Below are 23,850 nucleotides of genomic sequence, written 5' to 3'. Positions count from 1 at the left end.
GCCAGTCTCAGCAACTTAGCAAGGCCCTCAGCACTTAGTGAGACCCTGTTCAAAATAAAAAGTAAAACAGGGCCGAGGTGCAGCTCAGAGGTAGAATCCCCCTGGGTTCAATGCCCAGTACCTCCACTCCCCAAAAACATGGCTGGGGGTGTAACTCAGAGGTAGAATAGCCTTGGGTTCAGTTCTCTGTTCCACAAAAAAAAAAAAAAAAAAAAAGAGGTTTGCTTTGGTTCATGGTTCTGGTCCAGGGTGAGAGCCCACATCTGGTGGTGGCCTTCCTGCAGTGCAGGAAGCACTGGCTGAGGCAGGAGAGTGCATGTGCATTCTGGTCTCTCTGTTTTTCTTGGTACTGGAGATGAACCTAGGGCTTCACACATGCTCGGCAAGAGTTCCACGACCAAGCAACATCCCCAACCCTTTGTATTTTAAGATGCCATCTAAGTTGCTCAGGCTGGCCTTGAACTTGTGGACCTTTTTCATCAGCTTCTCAAGTAGCTGGGATTACAGGTGTGCCACCACACCCAGTTAGCTCTTCTTTTTACAAAGCAGCAGGGTTTGATCACAAGATTCTACCCAGGTGGCCTTATCTAATCCTCCTGTCTCAGTCTCCCAAGTACTAGGATTACAGACATAGCCAACCACCATGCTCAGGTTAAATTTCCTCTCCCTCTCCCCTATCCCCCTTTTGATACTGGAGATTCTCTCTCTCTTTCTCTTTTGGTACTGGGGATTGAACCCAAGGGCACTCTACCTCTGAGCTACATCCCTAGGACTATTTTATTTATTTATTTTTTGGTTGTACTAGGGCAGCCCTGGAGAGGAGCACAGGGCCCAGGCATTGACCAGCGTGGCCAAGACACTGCAGGTGGGACAATCACACCAAGGTGCCGGGCAGGGCAGAACTACATCTGGGCAGGTCCCACAGCTGCCATCTGTGCCAGCTCAGGACCACAATGACTGCCCAGCTGGCTCTGCTCAACTCAGCTCCACTAGAAGTCATTGCAAATGCTCTTCAGAAAGTGAAGACAGATGTGCCGGGCGTGGTGGCGCAGGCTTGTAATCCCCGTGCTTGGGAGGCAGAGATAGGAGGATCGCGCTGGTTCGGAGCGGAGCCAGCCTCGCTGGTTTAAGAGACCCTGTTTCCACATAAAGTTAAAAACTAGGTCTGGGAGTGTAGCCCGTGGGAGTGTAGCCCGGAGGTAGAAGGGCTTCCAGGAACCCCAGTACCACCAAAAAAAAAAAAAAAAGAAAGTGAAGACAGAGGAAAGGAAGAGAAAGGGAGGCCACAGGAACAGGAAGGCCCAAGAGAACAGAGGCCAGAGGCTCTGCACAGGACCCACAGCTCCCACAGCCCACCAAGCAGGCACTGCAGGCCTCACCCAGATGTCTTGCTTCTCGCCAATGGGGAAGTTGGAATCCAGGTCTACAATCTCTGGTGTTCGGTACATGGGTGTGTACAATGCAACCTGGCCACAAAGCAAGCTTCGTCTGGGCAGAACCTGGTAAACCACACAGCAGGAACTCCCTGCCCAGGGCCAGGGCTGCTGATTTTGTGTAATTTACATGAACTTTAAATGAACTCTGACTACAGGACAGTACACAAGATGTGAGGGTGTAGCCTGCCTCCTGGGGTCTCTTGGACACAGTTGCCAAGTCTCCCATAAAGGTATGTTTCTAAATGATGTTTGAAAAAAAAAAAAAAAGCCATATTTGGAATGATGGAAAAGTTCTGAAAATGGAAGCTGGTGATGACTACCAACACTGAATGTAATAATGCCACTGAACTGTGCGCTTAAAATGAATGCAATGCTAAGTTTTGTTATGTGTATCTAATGACAATTTTTTTAAAAATGCAAGGGAAAAAGCAGTCAGGAGATATTCAGAGGCATTTAACGTGAAGGGGCGGGTGAGAGGGGATGAGTCCCCCACTGTGTCTGTGGCCACAAACCAGACCCGGCGATCTGGAGTCGGCTCCAGTCTTGGATCACAGACACACTTGTGCTCACATCCAAAGAAGTACTGGGGCTAAACAAGACACAGGGAGAAGGCTGAGGAAGGGCCTCTGGGAGCACACGCTGCAGTCACCAGGCCTCACCTCTTCCTCCACCATTGCTCTCTTCTGGGCACTCCAGCTGTAGTCAGGGTAATGTGAGATGGTCGTGGCACTGCCGAAGTCACACAGCTTAATGGTCCCCTGGTTGCTAAGCAATAAGTTCTCAACCTGCAAAATTCCAGAAGAAAGTCCTTATGAACATGGGATGCAAAGCCGGGCATGGTAGTGTACGCCTGTAATCCCAGCATTCGGGAGGCTGAGACCAGGGAAGATCACGGTTCGCGCACAGCCTCAGCTACTTAAGTGAAGCCCTCTGCAACTCAGTGAGACCCGGTTTCAAAGAATAAAAAATTGGGCAGGGGGTATATCTCAAAGGTAGAATGCCCCTGAGTTCTATCCCCAGTACCCCCCCCACCCACACACACACGGATGCAGACAAAGCCAGGGCCTCAGGAAGACCAAAGAGCAGCATGGGCCAGGACCAACACCTTAACACATATCCCCTCTGTGCGGAGGTCAAGGCTGCTGGCTGCCAAGACACCTGAGGACTCCTAAACCCTGAAGTACCTCTCCTGCGGAGGTGGAGCAGCCAGCTCTATACCCACAGCAAGGCGCAGAAGCTGCTCTTGGATGGGCAGGGACGTGGAGGGTGAGCCAGCCCGAGAGGCAGGCCACACGGGACGAGATATGCCATAGGAGTTGCCAGAGAGGCCTTCTTCCAAAAAGAGAAATGCAACATCTGACGTTCTTTCTGAGCTAGGCGTGGCGGGCACGCTTGTCATCCCAGTACTTGGGAGGCTGAGACAGGAGAATCCAGGCTTGTGGCCAGCCTCAGCTACGTAGTGAGGCCCCCTACAACTTAGTGAAACCCTCTTTCAGAATAGAGAATAAAAATAAGACTGGGGGTGTAGCTTGGAGGTAGAATGCCCCTGGATTCAATTTCCAGTACCACACACAAAAAAATTCATTCTGATCAGAAGCAATATATTCATGTTTTAATTAAATACATAATTCAAAAAAAGTTTTAGCTGGGCATGGTGGCACACACTTGCAATCCCAGTACTTGGGAGGCTGAGACAAGAGGATCTAAAGAACAGCCTCAGCAAATAGTGAGATTTTCATCAACCTAGCAATACCTTGTTTTAAAATAAAAATAAAAATAAAATAGGACTGGGGATGTAGCTTAGACGCAGACTGTTCCTGGGTTCAATCCCAGTTCTGAACAAAAAAATTGATTGAGGGGTGAATCAAAGGAAGATTACTATTTTCTGACACAGAAAATTATATGGAATTCCAGTTCCAGTCCATAGTGTTAGCATGGCCAACCACACCCACTTGTCAGGTATCTGTGAGGCAGGAGCAGCTCACAGAACAGGAGATGGAGGAGGTGGCCCAGCAGAACCAACAGCCGACAGAGCCGACACTCTTAGCTCCTCAAGTCTGACCCTTTGCCAATAGTCTGTCAACTCCTGCAAGAGTGACAGTGATCTCAACTAGATCCCCAAAAGCTTTTGGATGGAACTCGACAAGCCATCAAAAAAATCTGTAGAGACCCAAAGAGCTAGAGAAGGCCACACCGGCCTAGGGAACCAAACTTAGACCTTCATGCAAGGAATCTCGTCCTGGAACAAGAGAGCCTGGCCCGACATCACCACCCAGCCAGCACTCCATGGCACCACACTCCTGACGGTGGGGGCAATGTAGGGACTGGGAGAGGGTAGTGATTCAGTGCAGGTGTGAGGGAGCCAGGCACCCACATGAGGAAGAGAGCCTCCCCTCACAAACGACCACAGCGGCCACCCCTATGCAGCAAGGCAGAACACACGAACTCCAGAGGGCAGCACACAAGAGCACCAGGAAGATGCTCCTGACCTAGGATGATGCAGACGTCTCCGGTAAGACACAAACATGCCAGAGTGACTGGTAGAAGACTCTTCCCTTCAGGAAAGAACACTCCCATCATGGGATACCTCCAGGGCAGCAGAAGTGCAGCCATGGAGGAGACGTGTGCCACACAGCAGTACAAGCATCCACACACACAGCAGAGAGACTGCAGAAAGATAGGTCGTCCGTCCCTCAAGAGGAATCCAAAGCCAACATGAAAAGACAGCCAACCTCACTGACAGCAGGAGTGCCCAAACTGCACACACCCACAAGACCAGCTGAGGCCAGGAGCCACAGAACCCTGTGTACCGCTGGACCATTCAGAGTCCGATGCACACACCTTCCAACCAGTTTCCTGCAGGCTCCTGCCCTACAGAAGATTCCCGTGGTGTGGACCAGCCAGATAAAGATGTCCAAAGGGTGCGGAGAAGCACAGTCTACCACAAACAAGAGAAGTAAAACGCAATGCATGCCACCCACAGCAGAACAGAACACAGGCATATTTCTACAACAGATGCTCTACCAGGCAGGGTTATACACAAGACAGAAAACCTCAACATTGTAACACAATGCAGAAAAGGCCATGTACTAAAGCATGTGTAGTGTACATCTCTACTCATGACACCCAGGAGCCAGGGGTCACTGCAAGGGAGGCCACAGGCACACTGGCACAGCCCACCGGGAGGTCAGTAACCCCAAAGCCAGGCTAAGCACACAAGGAGACAGACACACCACTGGTGTTATCTTCTGTTCTTACTTTCCTCAGAACAAACCCAATCTTCAGTGTGTTCTAAAGATGTAAGACTCCTGATGCTGCAAGAAAACCCAAGGAGCCACTGACGGGCAAAGGGCCACGCAGAGGAGAGCTCTCACTTCCCCACATCAGAGAAGGGCCTCGGACACAGTGGAGGCCTACGAACCTCAAAAATCCTTCTCACTAAGCCGGGTGTGGTAGCACACACTTGTGATCCCAGCATTTGGGAGGCTGAGACCGGAGGATCATGGTTCGCGGTTCATGGACAGCTTCAGCTACTTAGTAAGGCCCTCTGCAACTCAGTGACACCCGGTTTCAAAATAAATAAAAAATAGGGCAGGGGGTGTAGCTCGGAGGTCAAATGCCCCTGAGTTCCATCCCCAGACCTGCAAAAAAAAAAAAAAAAATCTTTCTCACTGAAAGCAACTAGGAGTGCTAGATACAATGGGCCAAAAAAGAAAAAGTACAACCTGGGCATGGTGGCACATGCTTGTAATCCCCATGCTTGGGAGGCGGAGACAGGAGGATCGCGCAGGTTCAAATAGGTCTGGGAGTGTAGCCCGGAGGTAGAAGGCCCTGAGGTTCTATCCTCAGTACCACCAAAGGGAAAAAAAAAAAGAAGAAGAAAAAGTACAAAGAAGAGAGAGAGAAGGAAACAAGAGAAGGAAAGCGGAGGAGAGGGTCTCTGGCCTTGCCCAGGAGCAGCCAGAACATGGTGTCTGTGGCTGCCCTGGAAGGGAACAGACAAGGGAGATGGTCCTGCGCCCCATAGGTTGTCACAGGCATCTGGCCGACTGGTTGCTTCAGACCCTGGTTCTCGAGTCTCTCCATGTTCAGGGTCATCTAAGGTTCACAGCCTGATGGAAGACCACCACCTGTGGAAGTCATGGTGACAGAACCCACCTTCAGCCAGACTCAGAACACTACCCAGAATCCAGACCTGGATGTGCTGGGGAACAAGGAGAACTACCTTGAGGCTATCCCCAGGTGAGCACACGAGTGCAGCCTCGTGCCAGGAGGACACCAGGCACATGAAGCCAGAAACTCAAAGAGGCAGCCCAGCAAGCCCATGACCAAACCCCTGCCTGGGCCAAGGTGACTACGGTTGTAGGTATGTGGCCAGGGAGGCAGGAGATGGAGAGGATACTGCCCCACCAGAGGAAGGCCAACGTGAGCTCCCTGAGGAACAGCCCTGAGTGCCTGGAGCCTTCCATGGCCCACAGGGGTCAAGGAGACTCTGATGCTCACAGGCTTTAAGAGCCATCACACTGTGGGGAAAACTGGGGAAAGCTGCCACAGACCAGACCCACACTGATGCCTGGGTAACATTCATGTTGCTGGGCAGTACAGTGCTATGACTACAAGGGAAACAGGAAACACCCAACTCTCCAGAAACCTGCACACAAGCATCTGGGCAAAAGCGGCCTTCAGGTTCATCAGAAACAGTCCGCTCCAAGCCAGGAGCGGTGGCGCACGCTTGTAATCCCAGCTTGGGGGGCTGAGACAGGAGGATCGTGGTTCCTGGCTAGCCTCAGCTACTTAGTGAGGCCCTCCACAACTTAGTGAGACCCTGTTTCAAAATAAAGGATTTTTAAAAAGAGAGGGCTGGTGGTGTAGCTCGGAGGTAGAATGCCCCTAGGTTCAATCCCCAATACCAAAAAAAAAAAAAAAAAAAAAAAGAAAAGAAAGAAAGAAATAGTGTGTTTCAGTGAGGAGGGTCAGGTCAAGAACAAGCTTCCAAGGTTCACAGACGCTGGATTGCTCCCACAAAGCCTGTTTTTGTTTTTGTTTTTGTTTTTGTTTTTGTGGGGGAAGTGCTAGGGGATTGCACTCAGAGCATTCTACCTCCAGAATACATTCCCAGGCCTCTTTTATTTTTTATTTGGAAACAGGGTCTCCAAATAAGTGAGGCTGGCTTTGAACTGCAATCCTGTCTCAGCCTCCTGAGTACTGATAATACAGGTATGCATCACCACATCCAACTAAGCCTGGGTTTTAAATCAGGACAAGGGAGTAAAAACCAAGCCACAACCAGAAGTGGCACATACAGCTTAGAAAGGTTATTGTAAGAACACATAAGCAGTTCCGATGAACCAAACACACAAGCCAAAAAAAGAAAAGGCCGGGCGTGGTGGCACATGCTTGTAATCCCAGCATCTGGGAGGCTGAGACAGGAGGACTGCGCAGTTAACAGACAGCCTCAGCTACTTAGTGAGGCACTTTGCAACTTAGTGACACCCTGTTTCAAATAAAGAATAAAAATAGGGCAGGGGGTATAGCTCAGAGGTTGAATACCCCTGGGTTCCATCCCCAGACCCACAAAAATAAAAAAATAATAAAAAGATAGGAAAAGACCCAAGATGAAAGGAGTTAACTGAAGAACAAGGTGCTGATGACCACAACCACAACAAGTGTGTTGACAGTGAGGAAACGGCGTCAGCACGTGAGGCGGGTTCCCAGCCAAGCTGGCCAAGGCTGAGAATGGCAGCTCCACAGAGGGGCAGAGTGGAGGCGCTGCCTGCAGACTGACAGGCAAGGCCACAGCAGCAGCCCTGCGGATGATGTGTAGGACCCCACCACAGGGGCACTGCTTCTCCAACGCCAAGATGACCAGGACACAGCATCCACGGCAGGGTCTTGCCAGGCAATCTGCCCAGGCACCTCAGGTACAGGCAGCCAGGGAGAGCAGGGAGTGCCGGCCCCAAACCACACAGGCAATAGCGCCTGACACCAGCAGAATGACCACAGAGCCTCACCTGTTGAAGAGGCCAGCACCCTGACCAGGGGACCAGGGGACCAGTGCATGAAGGGACCCAGCCAGCACTTGGGGTCAAAGCTGGTACCTTGAGGTCTCTATGGATGATGGGCGGCTTCTGTCTGTGCATGTGCTGTACTGCTCTGCATGTCTGGTAAAAGATCTTCAGGACGGTGTCACACGACAAAGGGCCTTTGGATTCAATTCTCTTTAGAAATTCCACCAGCTGCCCTAAAAGAGACAATTGGTTTTTTTTGTTTTTTGGTTTTTTTTTTTTTTTTTTTTTGTAGTATTGGGGATGGAACCCGGGGGCATTCTACCTCTGAGCTACACCCCCAACCTTATTTATTATTTATTTATTTATTTATTTATTTATTTATTTATTTATTTATTTATTTATTGTGGTACTGAGAGTGGAACCCAGGGGCTTTTCTACCTCCAGGCTATACTCCCAGACCTACTTTATATTTTATTTGGAACAGGGTCTCAGTAAGTTGCTGAAAGCCTCACTAAGTGGATGAGACTGGCTTCAAACATGTGCAGTCCTCTTGTCTCTGCCTCCCAAGCGTGGGGATTACAAGCGTACACCACCACACCAGGCTATTATTCTTTATTTTTGAAACAGGTCTCACTGCGTTGCAAAAGGCCTCACCAAATAGCTGAGGCTGTCTGGGAACCTTTATCCTCCTGTCTTAGCCCCCCAAATGCTAAGATTACAAGAATGCACTGCCATACCCGGTCTGAGACAATTGAATGTAATCACCCTGGGGCTAACAGATGCCACGCCCACCCAGCCTTCAGGATTCAGTTCTGAGGGCACCTGCTGGCTTTTAGACAGCATCTGGTGCACCCAGACCACCCAGCTGGCACCACTCCCAGTCCTTCAGCTACTCCAGGAAGGACTAGGGGTAGGAGGGTCTCACCGTAACTCAGTGTGGGGCGCCCTGGGAGCAGGTATAGGGATGGGGTCACAACAGAGCTGGCAGAGAGCAGCCCAGGAACAGCAGGAGAAGCAAACTTAATAGTGCCATGGAGCCCCAGGGAGAAAAACACACCTGCTGCAGCTGCTGGAGGAAGGAGCAAAGGCATACAAGCACCCCAGTGCCTCCCAGAGCACACCTACAAGCCACCCCAGGCAGTGGACTAGCATGCCACTAGTGGTAGCTACAAAGCAAAACGACCACAGACACGAACTCTACTAATAGCTCCAGGGAAGTAATCGCTGGGTCTTCTTAGGTAACACGGGGCTATCCACCTGCTAACAGGACAGGACTATAGAACCTGCAGACTGGGGTGGCACCTGGGCTCCACAGCCCAGTGACCCCAGGCCTGCCATGACCCTGTGCTCATCAGACCAAGGCACCCAGGGCACTCAGGCTGGGCTGGCCACCCCACACACACAGCGCTACATAGCCCCACTGGGCGTCCACAGGCTGCTCAAACTCCACTGCATTTCCCCCTGTGGTACCCCTTCTAGACAGCCCAGGAGACCTCTTCACGTGTGCCCCACCCCCTGCAAGCCCTGCAACCTACTCTCCAGAGAGGGGTTCTTGACCCGTCTGCTCCACACACTCTGGGCCCACCTGGCACTGGAGCCAAGGCCATGCCCACAGCCAAGGCTGCAGAGCCAGCAGATTGCAGCCACCCCCTCAGTGCCCTTGTCTGCCCCCACTGTCTCTGCCACAGGACCTTTGCTCCTGCTGCACCTCCACCGGGTAGTTCTCACCCTTGTCCCTGTCAGCTCCCAGCCCAGATATCTCCTTCCAGGGGCCTTCTTTGCCCACCCCATCTCAACAGGTACCCCCTGCCCTCTTTTTCTCCCCAGCATTGGCAGCCTCCGCAACTCAACTCTGACTTCAGTGGTGCTCAAGGGTCAACCCCTAGCACAGTGGAGTCTGTCAGCTTCATCTAGACAGTGTGCAGATTCCTGGGGGCTATACAGGGCTGTGCCAACAGGCAGGTTTCAAAAGTACAGCAGAATCGGCCTATTGTCTGGAGGCAGCATCCCCAGCCCTGCCCCAGGCAGCGTCAGAGCACCATGTGCCGTGTCCCCCAGGTCTCACTGCATGAAAGGCGGGTCCCGAGGCGGGCTGGGGAGGTGGAGACAGGAGGACCGCGCTGGCGTAAGAGACCCTGCTTCCAAACAAAAAAATATAAAATAGGTCTGGGAGTGTAGCCGGAGGTAGAAGGGTTTCCAGGTACCCCAATACCACCAAAAAAAGGGGGGGACCCTGGAACCCAACTTTCCAGCAGGAACTCCACACTCACAGCCGCACAGAGCCCTGGTGGACCTCCCACCCAGTCTCAGTGGCACTCAGGACTCCAGATGTGTGTCTCAACAGCACAGTGTTCCCCCAGCCAGAATAACCTCAAGCTCTACTTGCAGCCCACCCTGAACCACGCCTGCTTCACGGGCTCTGTACCAGACCTGGAGGAAGAGGTCACCTCGAGGGGAATGAGGCTCAGGGAAAGTTGGCCAGGCTGCAGCCTGTCCTGGGAGACTGACCTCAGGGCTCCTTCCATGGACCTGCTGGCACACAGGCTTCCCATGTCCCTTGCTTCTCGATGGCCCTGGACAGCACCTGGACTGTGTCTACACACCTGACAGCACCTCCACGTGCAACCATTTGTCAACTTGTCTCACGGTGATCATGACTTTGGAGCACCAAGAGAGGAGTGAGGCAGGGGACTGGATCCTCTGCTCCCCACACCACCCAGCACGGGGCCAGACCTGCGCCCATCCCGGCCGCCTCCTCCAGCATACCGCCTTGGCGAGTGCCCACGAGTGTGTCAGTAATGGAGCAGCCTCATGTCCCTCAGTTCCCACTCCCACCTCCCAGAACCAGGATCTACACCATGCAAAACCTTCCTGGCTCCCAAAAGTAGTGAGTCGCACCAACGGGCCTTGCCACCAGTGTCGGAAACCGGATCCCAGGTGGGGCCTTCCTGGCCACTAAGGAACACAGGTCCTGGTTTGTATGTGGGAAGAACACGTGGAGACCACCTGACGTGCACCGCGCGTGACACGCCGTCAAATTACAGCAGCTTTCCTGGGTGCAACACCAGGACTGAGGCTGGACTGGAGGGTGCCCCTGCTTTCCAGGAGCCTGGAGGAGGTCACGCACCCACTAGGAGCCCCGTGACACACACACCTGACCACACAGCTACAAAGGGCGCCCCGCCAGAGATCCTCCCTGCTCACACACTCTGCATGCCAGGCACCCCGCCACCAGAAAGACACAACAGCACCCTACGCGCTGGAGCTGACAGCCCTGAGGGGCACACACAAGCCTGATCCAGGGGCTGCTTGACGCCGGCCCACTCTTTCAATTAAGACCAGTGGATTTTGAGGACACTGAGAATATTTTACAATTGCTCAAATGATGCAAAGCAACTATGCAGGCTCCAGGGACTTTACCTTTACAGAGCTCCGTGAGAAGGAGGAACTCAGCCTGCCCAGTGTCCGATTCTTCTTTTCCTATAGATGCTGCAGAACAGAACTGGACGATGTTGGGGTGGCCAGAAAGTTTTTTCTGCAGATGTCGTGTTAAAGGAGAATGTGTGTAAACATCCACAATTTTATGCACTTAAAAATAAACATAGAGCATTAAGAGACCACGGCCTTGATACCTGAAAAGTCTGTCTCAGCACCCGAGCAGAAAGGGGAGGCCAAGTGGAGGCACAAGAAGGCCAGGGCGTGGGAGGAACAAGTGCACAGCAGCAGTGACGCAGGCCAGGCGGCAGTGGGGTCCTGAGCTCCACAGCGGGAGGCTGAGCAGTGGTGTGTGCACGCTGCTCACCAGGAGGCCGCCAGCAGCCTTTGGGGTGGCCAGCAGCGAGGATGAGACCCCTGCTCAAGGAGGGCACACAGGGTGGAGGACAGGAAAGCAAAGCCTGCAGACTTGCCTTGCTGCGGGGGAGGAGGCCTAAGAGGGGGCCAATGGGAAGCCATACTGAGGCTGCAGGGACCACAGCTGTCCATACAGCTCCCGCCCCTGCCACCACAGGGACAGGGCAGCACTTCCTCTGGCCAACCCGCCTACCCACTGGTGTAGAGAAGTCTTGGGTAGGAACAATGAGCCCTTCCCAACACTCTGAATCATTCACTACGACCCCAAGAATGAAGAACAGGGAAGAAAACTCCTTTTTACTAGAAATGGTCAACAGGAAGTCTTAAAAGAACAAAAGGGAGCCCAGCATGGCACGCACGCACACTTGTGATCCCCGCACTTGGGAGGCTGAGACAGGAGGATCGCAGGTTCAAAGCCAGCCTCAGCAACTTAGTGAGGCTCTCAGCAACTTAGTGAGACCCTGTTTCCAAATAAAGTATAAAATAGGTCTGAGAGTGTAGCCCAGAGGTAGAAAGCCCCTAGGTTCCACCCCCAGTACCCAACACACACACACACACACACACACACACACACACACACACACACACACACAGAACAAAAGGCCAATTTTAACACATCAAACAGAATTTCACAAGCTGGGTGTGGTAGCACCGGACTGTAATATTATTAGTACTTGGGAGGCTGAGACAGGAGGCTCCTGCAGGTTCAAGGTCATCTCCAGCAATTTAGTGATGCCCTAAACAACTTAGAAGACCTTGTCTCAAAATTAAAAAAAAAATTAGGGCTGGGGCTATAGCTCGGAGGTAAAATGCCACTGGGTTCAATCTCCAGCACCATCACCAAGGGGAAAGAAAACCCAGGACACACAGAGCAGGCTCCTGGTGGCTGGCAGCCAGCCTGGTGCCAAGTGACCCTCCCTAACCACAGTGCTGGCCCTCAGCCCCGGGAAAGGATACCAAGAAGCAAACTTCCTGAATGATGGCTCTGTTCTTTTCCTCTTCGTCGGAGAGTAGCCTCTGTCAGGAGACAGCACATGGAGAAGGTTGAAGGCTGTTTAGCTTCCACTTTTTATAACACCACATCTCATACAGCCACCCCGAGAAGAAAAGCACCACGTCCAAGAGCGTGCAGCCTGTCTAACTGCAGTTTCACAACTGACCTGACAGGCTCAGAGACCCCGAAAGGGCCTTCGTGAGCCACGGGCACAAGAAAAAGTAAAGCAGAAGCCTCTTGTCCAAGTGGGCCGAGTGAAACATGAAAGTCATGAGGAGAGGGGACCCTCAGTAGACAAGGGAGTGCACTGTGGACAGCCGACAGCAGGCCCCTGGGGTCCACCAGGCAGGGCAGGCCACCCTGGTGCCTCTCCAAATTGGGCCTGCAGCGGCATCTCAGCACAAAACCAGTGCCACCCACCCTGCACCCAGGTCCTAGGGAGCCCCTTTCACCAAGATCCCTATTTGCAAGCGTCCTGAGGAACCACTCTGCGTGAATGACTCTGAACCCTCCTGCACCTGGACCCTTACTTGGCACACAGCCGAGAGGCTACGATCGCACCATGATGAGGTCACCTCATGCCTCCCTCCAAGGCTGACTGGCTAGCTCTCCCTGCGGCACAGAAACATCCCCATAAAGTCCTCCACCCAGGCTGGAGAAGCCGGCTCTAAGGTGAGCCACGAGAACACGGAGGAGGCAAGGGTGGCAGACATTGCCTGGGAGACATATGAGAAGTGAGACCTGGGAGCCATCTCTAACGCAGCCTAGACTTCATCTGGTTTTGTGGTACTAGGGGTGGAACCCAGGGACATTCTACCTCCGAGCTACACTCCTGGTCCTATTTTTTCAGTCTTTTTTATTTTTTGAAACAGGCTCTCACTGAGTTGTGAAGGGCCTCAGTAGGTAGCTGAGGCTGTCTGAGAACTGTGAACCTCTGGTCTCTGCCTCCCAAATGCTGGGATTTTAAGCATGCGCCAACACGCTCGGCCTCTTTATCTTTTTGAAACAGAGTCTCACTAACTTGAGGAAAATTTCACTAAATAGCGGAGGCTGGCCACAAACCTGAGATCTTCCTGCCTCAGTCTCCCAAGTACTAGGGTGACAGTGTGCACACCCCCAGCCCATCTAAGAGACCTCTTTACAATACATCGCCCTGATGCCCAGCCAGTCCTGTTACCTTTAACGCATACTCTCTGCCACTTCCCAGATCTTGAGCTTCGTACACAAACGCAAACCCTCCTGAAAACAAAGATACGTGTCAGTTCAGTACTTTAATTTAAGCTTAAAAATACCTTTACTAAGTAATATACAAACCGGATTTGTGGCCATGGACAGTAATTTGATTTCCACAAAAAACTATGGCCCAATTTCTATGCACTGCCTTTTACACGCTCCGCTTCAGAGACAGGAAGGAAAAGCCTCAGGCAGATCAACGAAGGGGAAGAAGCAGGGGAAATCAGCAAAACCAAGCCAGTACTCTGAAAGCAAACAGGCAAAACTGATGAATTCTGGGCTGACTGATCAAACACAGAGGAAGGCTGATGTAGAGGACAGATGCAGACACCTGGAGCAGGAAAGGGGCATTGCTGCGACGGATGTTGTGGAAGCCCAGGATCACTCAGGAGCCAGGCGTCATCAGGGAGAAGGGTCACAAGTTCAAGGCCAACTTCAAGTCCAAGACCAAATTCGGCAACTTGGTGGGGCCCTGTCTCAAACTAAAAAGGGCTAAGGATGCAGCTCAGTGGTAGAATGCCCTAGCTTCAATCCCCAGTACCAAAAAGAAAATCACTCATGAGTATGGGCCACAATTTTAACATGTTCTAAATTCTAATACAATATCAACAATTAAATTCAACAATATAAAACAGGGATAATATACCATGACCAGAGATGGTTTCATATTTGAAAATTAAATTCTGTAATTTTTAGGTTTAATTTGCCTAGTTTTTTTTAATAGCTTCCTACAAGTAGAAAATCACATCATGAATTTAAAACTGTCAGCAAACCAGGAACATAAAGAAATCTCCTCCTGATGGTGGATCCAGCAGCAAGGCAAGGACCTGAGCTCTCACTCTGAAATTCAACACGATCTTAGAGGTTCCTACCAGAGCAGTCGGACAGGAAAAAAGGGAAAAGCAACCAGATAACAGGAAGAAGACATTTTTATGTACAGATACCATAATCTATGTACAAACCTGATGAAATCTTAAGGGAAAAAAAAAAGGTTGTAAGATATGAGCAAGATACAAAACTCAAGCCAGGCACAGCAGCACAATCCCACAATCCCAGTACTTGCAAGGCCAAGACAAGAGGACTACAGGTCCAAGGTGTACTTTAACTTAGCAAGGTCCTGTTTCCAAATGAAAAATAAAATAGAGCTGGGAGTGCAGTTCAGAGGCAGAATGCTCCTGGTTTCAATCACCAGTACCATCACCTCCAAAAAAATAAAAAAGATACAAGAGTCAATCGTGTTTCTACACACCTAGAGTTAAGACACAGACCCTCCCCCCAATACTGGGGGTAGAACCCTGGGGGCACTCTACCTCCAAGCTACCCCCCCGGCACTATTTTTATTCTTTATTTTGAAATAGGGTCTCACTGAGTTGCACAGGGCCTAAGTAGCAGCTTAGGCTGTCTGCGAACCACGATCCTCCTGTCTCAGCCACCCGAATGCTGGGATTACAGGCATGTGCCACCACGCCCGGCTGGGTTTTGAAAATCACATATCTGATAAAGGACTTCTATCCAGGAAATAGAAAGAAAACCAGAACATAAATGTTTTTGTGTGCTTGGTACTGGGAATTGAAGCCAGGGGGCTCTACCAATGAACTATACTCCTAGCCCTATACATATTTTTTAAATTAGGCGCTGTCATTTCCTACAAATGACCTAATTTTGTTTGTCTTTATAACTAAGTAGAGAGAACTCCATTGTATGTATATACCACAATTTTTAACCTAACTGTTGATGGACATCTGGGTTGCTGTCATACTGTGGCTATTGTGAATTGTGCTGCTACAAATATGGATATACATGTATCACTATAATATTCTGACTTTAATTCTTTTGGAAAGATACCAAGGAGTAGTAAGTCTGGGTCATATGGTAGTTCCATTATTATTTTTTTGAGGATCCTCCAAACTGATCTCCATACTAGTTATACTAATTCACAATTCCATCAACAATAAACAAGAGTTCTTATTTTCTCCAGAGTCCCTAAGTTTCTCCACAACTTGTTTACTTATTTAGTATGTATGTGCAAATGTACAGTATTGGGATGAAACCCAGGGGTATTCTACCTCCAAGCTACACCCCCAGCCCTACTTTATTTTTGAAACAGGTTCTCACTAGATTGCTGAGAATCTCACTACTTGCTGAGGCTTGTCTTCAAACCTGTGATTCTCCTGTTTCTGCCTCCCAAATACAAGGATTACAGGTGTGAGCCACCATGCCTACCTCTGCCTCAGCCTTTTTTTTTTGGGGGGGTGGTACTGGGGTTGGAACCCAGGGGCATTCTACTGCTGAGCTACACCCCCAGCCCTATTTTTTATTCTTTATTTTGAAACAGGGTCTCACTGAGTTGCAGAGGGCCTAAGTAGCTGAAGCCGTCTGCGAACCACCATCCTCCGGTCTCAGCCTCCCGAATGCTGGGATTACAAGCGTGCACCACCATGCCCGGCTTTGCCTCAGCCTTTTTAATTTTTTTTTAAGCCAGGCGTGGTGGCGCACGCTTGTAATCCCTGCGCTTGGGAGGCTGAGACAGGAGGATCACACAGGTTCTAAGCCAGCCTCAGCTACTTAGTGAGGCTCTCAGCAACTTAGTGAGACCCTGTTTCCAAATAAAGTAGAAAATAGGTCTGGGAGTATAGCTTGGAAGTAGAAAACCCTGGGTCTTGTCCCCAGTATCACCAAAAAAACTAAAAATAAATTTTTTTTTTTTGAAATAGGCTCTCACTAAGTCACTGTGCATTGGCCTCAAACCTGTGACTCTTTTGCCTCAGTTTCCCAAGTACTATGATTACAGGCATGCACTACCCTACCAAGCACAACAAAAGTGTATGTGTGTGTGTGTGTGTGTGTGCGCGCGCGCGTGCGTGCGCACATGCGTGTGCTCATATGTTCGGTGCTGGGGATTGAATCTAAGGATGTCCTACCTCTGAGCTATACCCCCCATGCTATTTTATTTTTTTTATTCAGAAATTAAATTACTGAGAGCATCGGCAAATTGCTGAGGCTGGCTTCAAACCTGTAATTCTGTTTCAGTCTCCCAAGTACTAAGTATACAGGCATAAGCCACCATGCCCATGCTTGGCTCTAGCTCCAACAACAGAGATTTTTTTTCTTTTTTTTTTTTTTTTTTTTTTTTTGGTGGTACTGGAAACCCTTCTACCTCCAGGCTATACTCCCAGACCTACTTTTTATACTTTTTTATTTTGAAACAGGGTCTCTTAAGCCAGCGCATGCGGCTGGCTTCCGACCTGCGCAATCCTCCTGTCTCCGCCTAACAACAGAGATTTTAATAAGCAAAGAAACAAAGTTGGCGGGGAGTGGTGGCACATGCCTGTAATCCTGGTACTTGGGAGGCTGCCCCAGCAACTTAGCAAGACCCTGTTTCTAGATATTAAAAAAAAAATAGGGGTTGGGGGGCGTAGCTTGGATGTAGAATGCCACATCCAAGCTACACCCCCAACCCTATTTGTTGGTTCAATCCCCAACACCAAAGGGAAAAAAAAAAGAACAAAGCCAGGCATGGGGGCACATATGCCTGTAATCCCACCACTTGGGAGATTTGACACAGGAGGATCACACGTTTGAGGACAGGTCAATAACACAGCAACTCTCAGCAACCTAGTGAGACCCTGTTTCAAAACTAAAAATAAAAAGGGCTGGGTTCGATCCCCAGCTCTATAAAAAATAAAGAACAGACACATGAACAAAGATCTGCTGCTGGCAGGTAAGCACAAGACAAGCTGTTCCACTAGTGCCCACTAGGGCAATGCAAATTCAAACCTAAACACCTATCGGAACCTCTGACATTTTAAAAATGCAAGTGTGGCCGGGCGTGGTGGCGCACGCTTGTAATCCCCTTGTAATCCCCGCGCTTGGGAGGCAGAAACAGGAGGATCGCGCAGGTTCGAAGCCAACCGCGCGCGCTGGCTTAGGAGACCCTGTTTCCAAATAAAAAAATGTAAAAATAGGTCTGGGAGTGTAGCCCAGAGGTAGAAGGGCTTCCAGGAACCCCAGTACCACCAAAAAAAAAAAAAAAAAAAAAAAAAAAATGCAAGTGTGTTTTAGGATGTAGAATAACCAAAATGCTTAACACTGATCAACACTGCTCTTAGAAACAGCAAATGGCACATCCACTGGAAAACATTTGGCAATTTCTTGAAAAATTAAACACACATCAACTATGTGGTCCTGACCACGGGTATAAATGTGCAATCATAAAACTATAAAACTGCAGAAAAAATGGGCACATCCAGGCGTGGTGGCTCACGTTTGTAAACCCAGCATTCGGGAGGCTGAGACAGGAGGATCATGGTTCACAGACAGCCTCAGCTACTTAGTGAGGCCCTCTGCAACTCAATGAGACCCTGTTTCAAAATAAAGAATAAAAAAATAGGGCACGGGGTGTAGCTCGGAGATCGAATGCCCCTGGGTTCCATCCCCAGACCCGCAAAAAAGAAAGAAAGAAGAAAGAAAGAAAGAAAGAAAGAAAGAAAGAAAGAAAGAAAGAAGAAAGAAAGAAAGAAGAAAGAAAGAAAGAAAATGGGGGTTGCAAATGTAGCTCGGAGGTAGAGCACCCTGGGTTCAATTCTCAATACCAGGGGCTGGAGGGGGAGCTGTGGAGAAAAGATGAGAAAAAAAATCAAGAGCAGGATCCTCAGGAGTGCTACATTTGCTTGTACATCCATCTAACCATCTGTTTTCAGCACCATCCCATGCACCCTGTAGACACACAGAAAATCCTGGCTCAGTACAGTGCTCTCCTCCATCAGGACTGCCTCTGTGAGCTTCCGGAACTAGCAGCCAGTGCTGACCACATGACATGAAAACTCTGCAACTGTCATTCAATTCCAAATGTTCCCTGGGCCTCACCCAGCCCAGAACAATTTACAGAAATGAACGGAAACCCTTAAAAAGTGGTGTCTGGGCGTCAGACAGGTGGAGCACTAGGACTGCAACCAAGCGTCCCTGGGAGTTCATATGCACTGCACCAGCACCACACCTGGGACCAGAGTGTGCCCCTCAGAAGAGAACCCAGGTCTGCAGCAGGAGTCCCAGCTCCTGTTTGTGGCACACGAGGGCTTACTGGAGCTGCTAGTGGCACTTAAGCTCCATGACAGTCGCGTGGCATCACTTACACTTCCTACCTCGACTTACCCACTTTTCATGAATTCTGAATTCATAAGCAATAAGGCAACAGAAACCTTGCCTCAACAGTCAGAGATGCCCAGCCCAAAAGTATCCTGGATGTATTCTTGTGTTCCCATATCAGCTCCTGAGACTGGCCATAAACATCTATAGCCAAGGGTCTCCAACTGTGGCCTTCCTCATACAAGACTGCTGGACTACCCACAGCCTCTGTGTAAAGCTGCCATCCAAGAAACTTACTTAAATATGTCTCTGTAAAATACTAAAGATCTCTTACCTATTTCAATTCAGAAAGAGTCCTCACACCACCTATAAGGTCTAAAAGGAAGAAATCTAAGCCTGATCATTGCACTGATTATTTTTATCTCCCGGTTCACCTAGAGAGCAAAGGGAAAGAAACTCTCCCCACAGCCACAGCAGCCATCCACACTTCCTTGTTCTTCTTTCTGGGTGCTTCTTAACTAGCCAAAGCTTCCTGCTTCCCATGAACCTCCTTGTCCTGCCAATCAGGACTTCCCACCTGCAAATGCCCTCGGGCCTTGAGCTTGCCCCTGCCCCAGCCCCATCCCTCCTATCCTGACACTCTCTTCTGCAGGCCCCTATTATCCTGCCCCACCCCATGTGGCCTTGTTCTTCAGTCATTTGAGTCTGTATCTTATTTTATATTCCACAAAGGCAAAAACCAGGTCCTATCCACTCAGAATTCATGAAAAGTGAAAATATCTGCCCAGTATTTTCAGAATAAATGAAATAATCTGGGGAAACTCTTGTTGTTCTAACAGAAGTTAGGGAATATCACGCTTCAGAATGTTAGTGGAGGGACTGGCCCCACTTCTAAATGAAAAAGCATCTGAGATTTTTTTCACCAAATCATACCAAAAATCTGCTTCTGACCACACTCATAAACTGTATTATAATGCTTCAGCCAGCTATCCCCCAGGCCTTCTAGAATAAAGACATGAGGGTCCTGGGCCAGTTACCTGCTCCTAGTGGAACACATATAACCACAAAAGACCACCTTGAAGGCTGACCTCCCAGCCCTGAAAATTACCACAGACCTGGCCAGGGCCCCACTTCCTCTCCCCAAAGCAGTGCAACAGAATACAACTGTGTCTAGCCTGTAAGCTTCACAGCTGATCACACCTGACACACCCCAGGCACCACTAGACAAAAGGTAAAAGAAACCCAGAAGAGAAACGAATTCCATGCACACTGACGATCACCTGTGTGAGGAAGGGAGAGAACAGTGAGGAAGCTGCACCATACTGCTAACAGACTGAGTTCAAGACACACAGCTGACAGCGATATCCACCCTGCAGAGTGGTATACAGGTCATAGCTACTGCTTATACAGAATCATACACAAAAAGACATCTAGGGACAAGACAAACATTCAGACTCTAAGAGAACAGATGTACTGTAGGACCCAGCATTGTCTACCCTCCACCCTCACCAAGTTCAGCAAGACTGTGGCAGCCTCAACCCTGCCTCTGACCACTGAGAAGCTCCACAGCCCTCAGGAGAGTCCTGACTCCCTGGAATTCAGGAGAGAGGACTTCTGGTGCACAGCAGCCCTGAATGTAATGCAAAGAGCTCTGGCTTACCCCCACCCCGACCCCAGCAACACTGCTCACCTCCTGACTCCAGCCTCGGGCCTTTGGGGACCCTTCCCATGCCCATCCCTCTCAGCAGCGGCACCTGATTGAGGTCCCTGGGGTCCCAGGCCTCCTGACAGCACTGCTACTCTGCTGCGGGATCCTGGGCCTGACTCTACCCCCTCCAGCAAGAAAGTGATCAACGCACACTCAGTCACCTCCAGAGACTCTGACCCACGCGACACCCCCTCCCTGTAGCTACCCTCCCCAGATCCCAGTCTAGTGGGAACCCTGGCCTGCTCAAACCCCCGGCCCAGCGGTGACCCTCCCGGGCCTGCCCTGACCCATTCCCCAGCGGTGATGCTCCCGGGCCTGTGCTGGCCCACGCACGGGTAATGACCCTCCCAGGCCTGCCATGACCCACGGCCCCGGCAGTGACCCTCGTGGGCCGCCCCTGAACCACGACCCTCAGATGACCCTCTATGCTGACCTAACCCCCGGCAGCCTGACCGACGTCGCCGCGCCCGGCCCGGGCCTCACCCTCGGCCAGGACCCGCCGCACCCGCAGGCGCAGCTCGCCCAGCTCCACCGTCTGCCCCACGAAGTCGCTCTGGTCGCGGCCAGCAGCCCCGCCCAGGGAGCCCGGGCCCGCCAGGAAGTCGAGCGCCGACTGTAGCAGCGACATGGCGACGGCCGCTCCGCCGCAGCGGGAGCCGGGCTCGGGCACCGCTCCGCTCCGCTCCGTCAGGGGCCTCCGGCGCGCAGGCCCTCCATCTTCCGCCCGCCCGTGACGTGCGCGAGCGAGCGCGCCGCGGCCCCGCCCCCGCGCGACGGGAGGACGGCGCCTCACTTCCGCCGCGCCGCGGGCGCAGGCGCAGAGGGCCCGCGCACTTCCGGCGGGAGCGCGGGCCGCGCAGAGCGGACGGCCGCCGGTCCGCGCCAGCCCTGCCGCCGCGCGGCCGGTGCGAGGTGGCGGCGGGCCCGCCCGGCAGTCGAGCCCCTCGGCGCGCCCGGCCTCGGCGGCGCGGACGTTGGCGCTCTGCGCGAGCTGGCTGCCGCCCCCGAGACGGCCGCCTCCCAGGTAAAGCCCGGCCGGGCGCCCGCCCCGGGGTCTCGCTGCCGGCCATCGGAGCGCAGAGGCGGAGGCCCACAGACTTGCGCTTTGACCCCTCGGCTCGCAGAGTTTGGGGGGTGAAATACGAGTTCGTTGCTCCCATTGAACTAAAAGCTTAAGTTTTAAAAACCCAATTTCCCAGCTGGGCGTGGTGGCGCACGCTAGTAACCCCAGCATTCGGGACCCGAGGATCGCGGATCGCGGTTCACAGACAGCCTCAGCTACTGTGGTAAGGCCCTCCGTAACTTAGTGAGACCCTGTTTCAAAATAAAGAATAAAAAACTAGGGCACGGGGTGTAGCTTGGAGGTCGAATGCCCCTGGGTTTCATCACCAGACCCGCAAAAAAAAAAAAAAAAAAAAAAACCTCCCTGCATAACCCAAATCTTACCGTGTCCTTTGTCCCATGAAGTCGCCGAAGAACAGAAAGGCAACTGTAAGAGTAGGGATGTTTATTTTAAGCCAAGGAGAAATAGAGACTAGTGAGACGGAACAGCTTCTTTCCCATGGGCCAGCCTGCACCTGGAGCTTCTTGGGAGTAGCAGATACTTAACACCGCTCAAGGTCAATCCCAGGAGCCAAAGCTCTGATGTGTGTTACAAAGCAGTCAGAGAAACACCAGCGCCTCAGTCAAGGACGGTCTGACTCAGTCTCCTTGTTGTCTCTTATTAACCCTGTGTCTCAGGTGGCTCAGTCCCTCACTGTCTAATGTTTACAATGCCTCCCCAGCTTGTATAGAGAAGCCTGATAAGGCAATTTTGGAACCAGAGCCTGGTGGGCATGACATTCTGGCTTGCTGGGTCCCTGCCTGGGCCTGGAAGCCATGTGAGTTGCAGCCCTGTGTAGAATACTTGTTCTCAAACTCAGATTGGCTCCTAACGCCCAAAGCAGCATCTCAGCAGTTCCAGAATTTCAAGCTATTCAAGATATCTTTTGAGGTAAATTACTATCTTGAAAGTCAAATAGAAAAGGGAATGAAAGATGTACTTAAGGTTCAGAAAGTGAGGTCACAGGTGGCCTCACCAAGAAAGGTTTTATCCAAGTGCTGGGTGGAAGTTTTGCATCACCACAAGTGGAGAAATAAGTCAGTGAGGTAGGGATGGTATGTAGAGGTAACTCAGGAAGTCTGCAGAAGAGTGCACAGTGGGCCAGAACCACCAGTCTCTGGATGTCTCCTGCTCTTTGTGAATTTCCACCTTATTATTATTATTCCCATAGCATTGGGGAATCCCACAGCTGCTTTTTTTTTTTTTTTTTTTTTTTTGGTGATACTGGGGTTCCTGGAAACCCTTCTACCTCCAGGCTACACTCCCAGACCTATTTTATATTTTATTTGGAAACAGAGTCTCTTAAGCCAGCAAGGCTGGCTTCAAACCTGCGCAATCCTCCTGTCTCTGCCTCCCAAATCCTTCTGTCTCTTCCTCCCAAGCATGGGGATTACAAGCATGTGCCACCACACCCAGCCCCCCCCCCCCAGCCATATTTTTTATTCTTTATTTTGAAACAGAGTCTCACTGAGTTGTAAAGGGCCTAAGTAGTAGCTGAGGCTGTCCGGGAACCTCGATCCACCTGTCTCAGCCTCCCGCATGCTGGGATTACAAGCGTGCGCCACCACACCTGGCTGGTCTGGAGATGGAACCCAGAGGCATTTGACCTCCGAGCTACACCCCCTGCCCTATTTTTTATTCTTTATTTTGAAACAGGGTCTCACTAAGTTGCAGAGGGCTTCGCTAAGTAGCTGAGGCTGACCGCAAACCGCGATCCTCCAGTCTCAGCCTCCTGAATGCTGGGATTACAAGCATGCACCACCTTGCCTGGCTTCTTTATTTTCTTATTCACTGTGGGTCCTTTGATCCACAAAAATGTTTAATTTGGGTAAAGTTTAATTTATGTATTTATTTTGTTGCTTTGTACTTTTTCGTGTCATGTTTAAGAAGCCTTTGCCAAAGCTGGGTATTGTGGCACAAACCTGCAATCCCAGTAGTTGAGAGGCTGAAGCAGGAGGATCCTAGGCTCAAGGCCAGCTTTAACAACTTAGGAAGATCTTATTTCAAAATTTTAAGAAGGGGTCAGACATGGTGGTACATGCCTTTAATCCTCGGACTTGAGAGGCTGAGATAGGATCTCAGGTTCACAGCCAGCCTCAGCAACTTAGCGAGGCCCTATGTAACTTAGTGAGACCTGTTTCAGGATGAAAAATAAAAAGGGCTGGGAGTGTAGCTGAAAGGTAAAATGCCCCTGGGTTCGATGCCCAATATCACAAAAAGGGGTGGGGGATGTATCTCGGAGGCAAAATGCCCCTTGATTCAATCCCCAGCAGCAAAAAGAAAATATGTTGCTGAACCCAAAGCCATGAATATTTTTTCAATGTTATCTTCTAAGAGTTTTATGGTTTTAATGGTTATTTTGGGGTCTTTGATCCAGTTGAGTTAATTGTGTGTGGCAAGAAGCAAGTTCATTCTTTGACATGTCAAACTGT

General features: G+C 50.7%; 1 protein-coding gene across 2 annotated transcripts in view; it reads right to left on the bottom strand.

The window, feature by feature from the left end:
- Positions 1–20,944, bottom strand: part of GAK (cyclin G associated kinase) — a gene marked incomplete at both ends in the record, with an annotated part of 64,498 nt that extends 43,554 nt beyond the window's left edge. Inside the window, 6 exons of one of the 2 annotated variants that reach the window (XM_080697140.1) lie at positions 2,096–2,221; positions 7,535–7,677; positions 10,865–10,979; positions 12,254–12,313; positions 13,468–13,529; positions 20,800–20,944. In XM_080697140.1, the coding sequence (XP_080553266.1) occupies positions 2,096–2,221; positions 7,535–7,677; positions 10,865–10,979; positions 12,254–12,313; positions 13,468–13,529; positions 20,800–20,944 (651 nt within the window). The remainder of the gene's footprint in view (positions 1–2,095; positions 2,222–7,534; positions 7,678–10,864; positions 10,980–12,253; positions 12,314–13,467; positions 13,530–20,799) is intronic. The other variant, XM_080697141.1, reaches the window with a different exon arrangement.
- Positions 20,945–23,850: the final 2,906 nt, after the last annotated feature.

Source organism: Muscardinus avellanarius (genome assembly GCF_963383645.1).
Source record: "Muscardinus avellanarius genome assembly, chromosome: 6".
Lineage (NCBI taxonomy): Eukaryota > Metazoa > Chordata > Mammalia > Rodentia > Gliridae > Muscardinus > Muscardinus avellanarius.
This window is presented reverse-complemented; position numbering and strand designations above follow the sequence as displayed.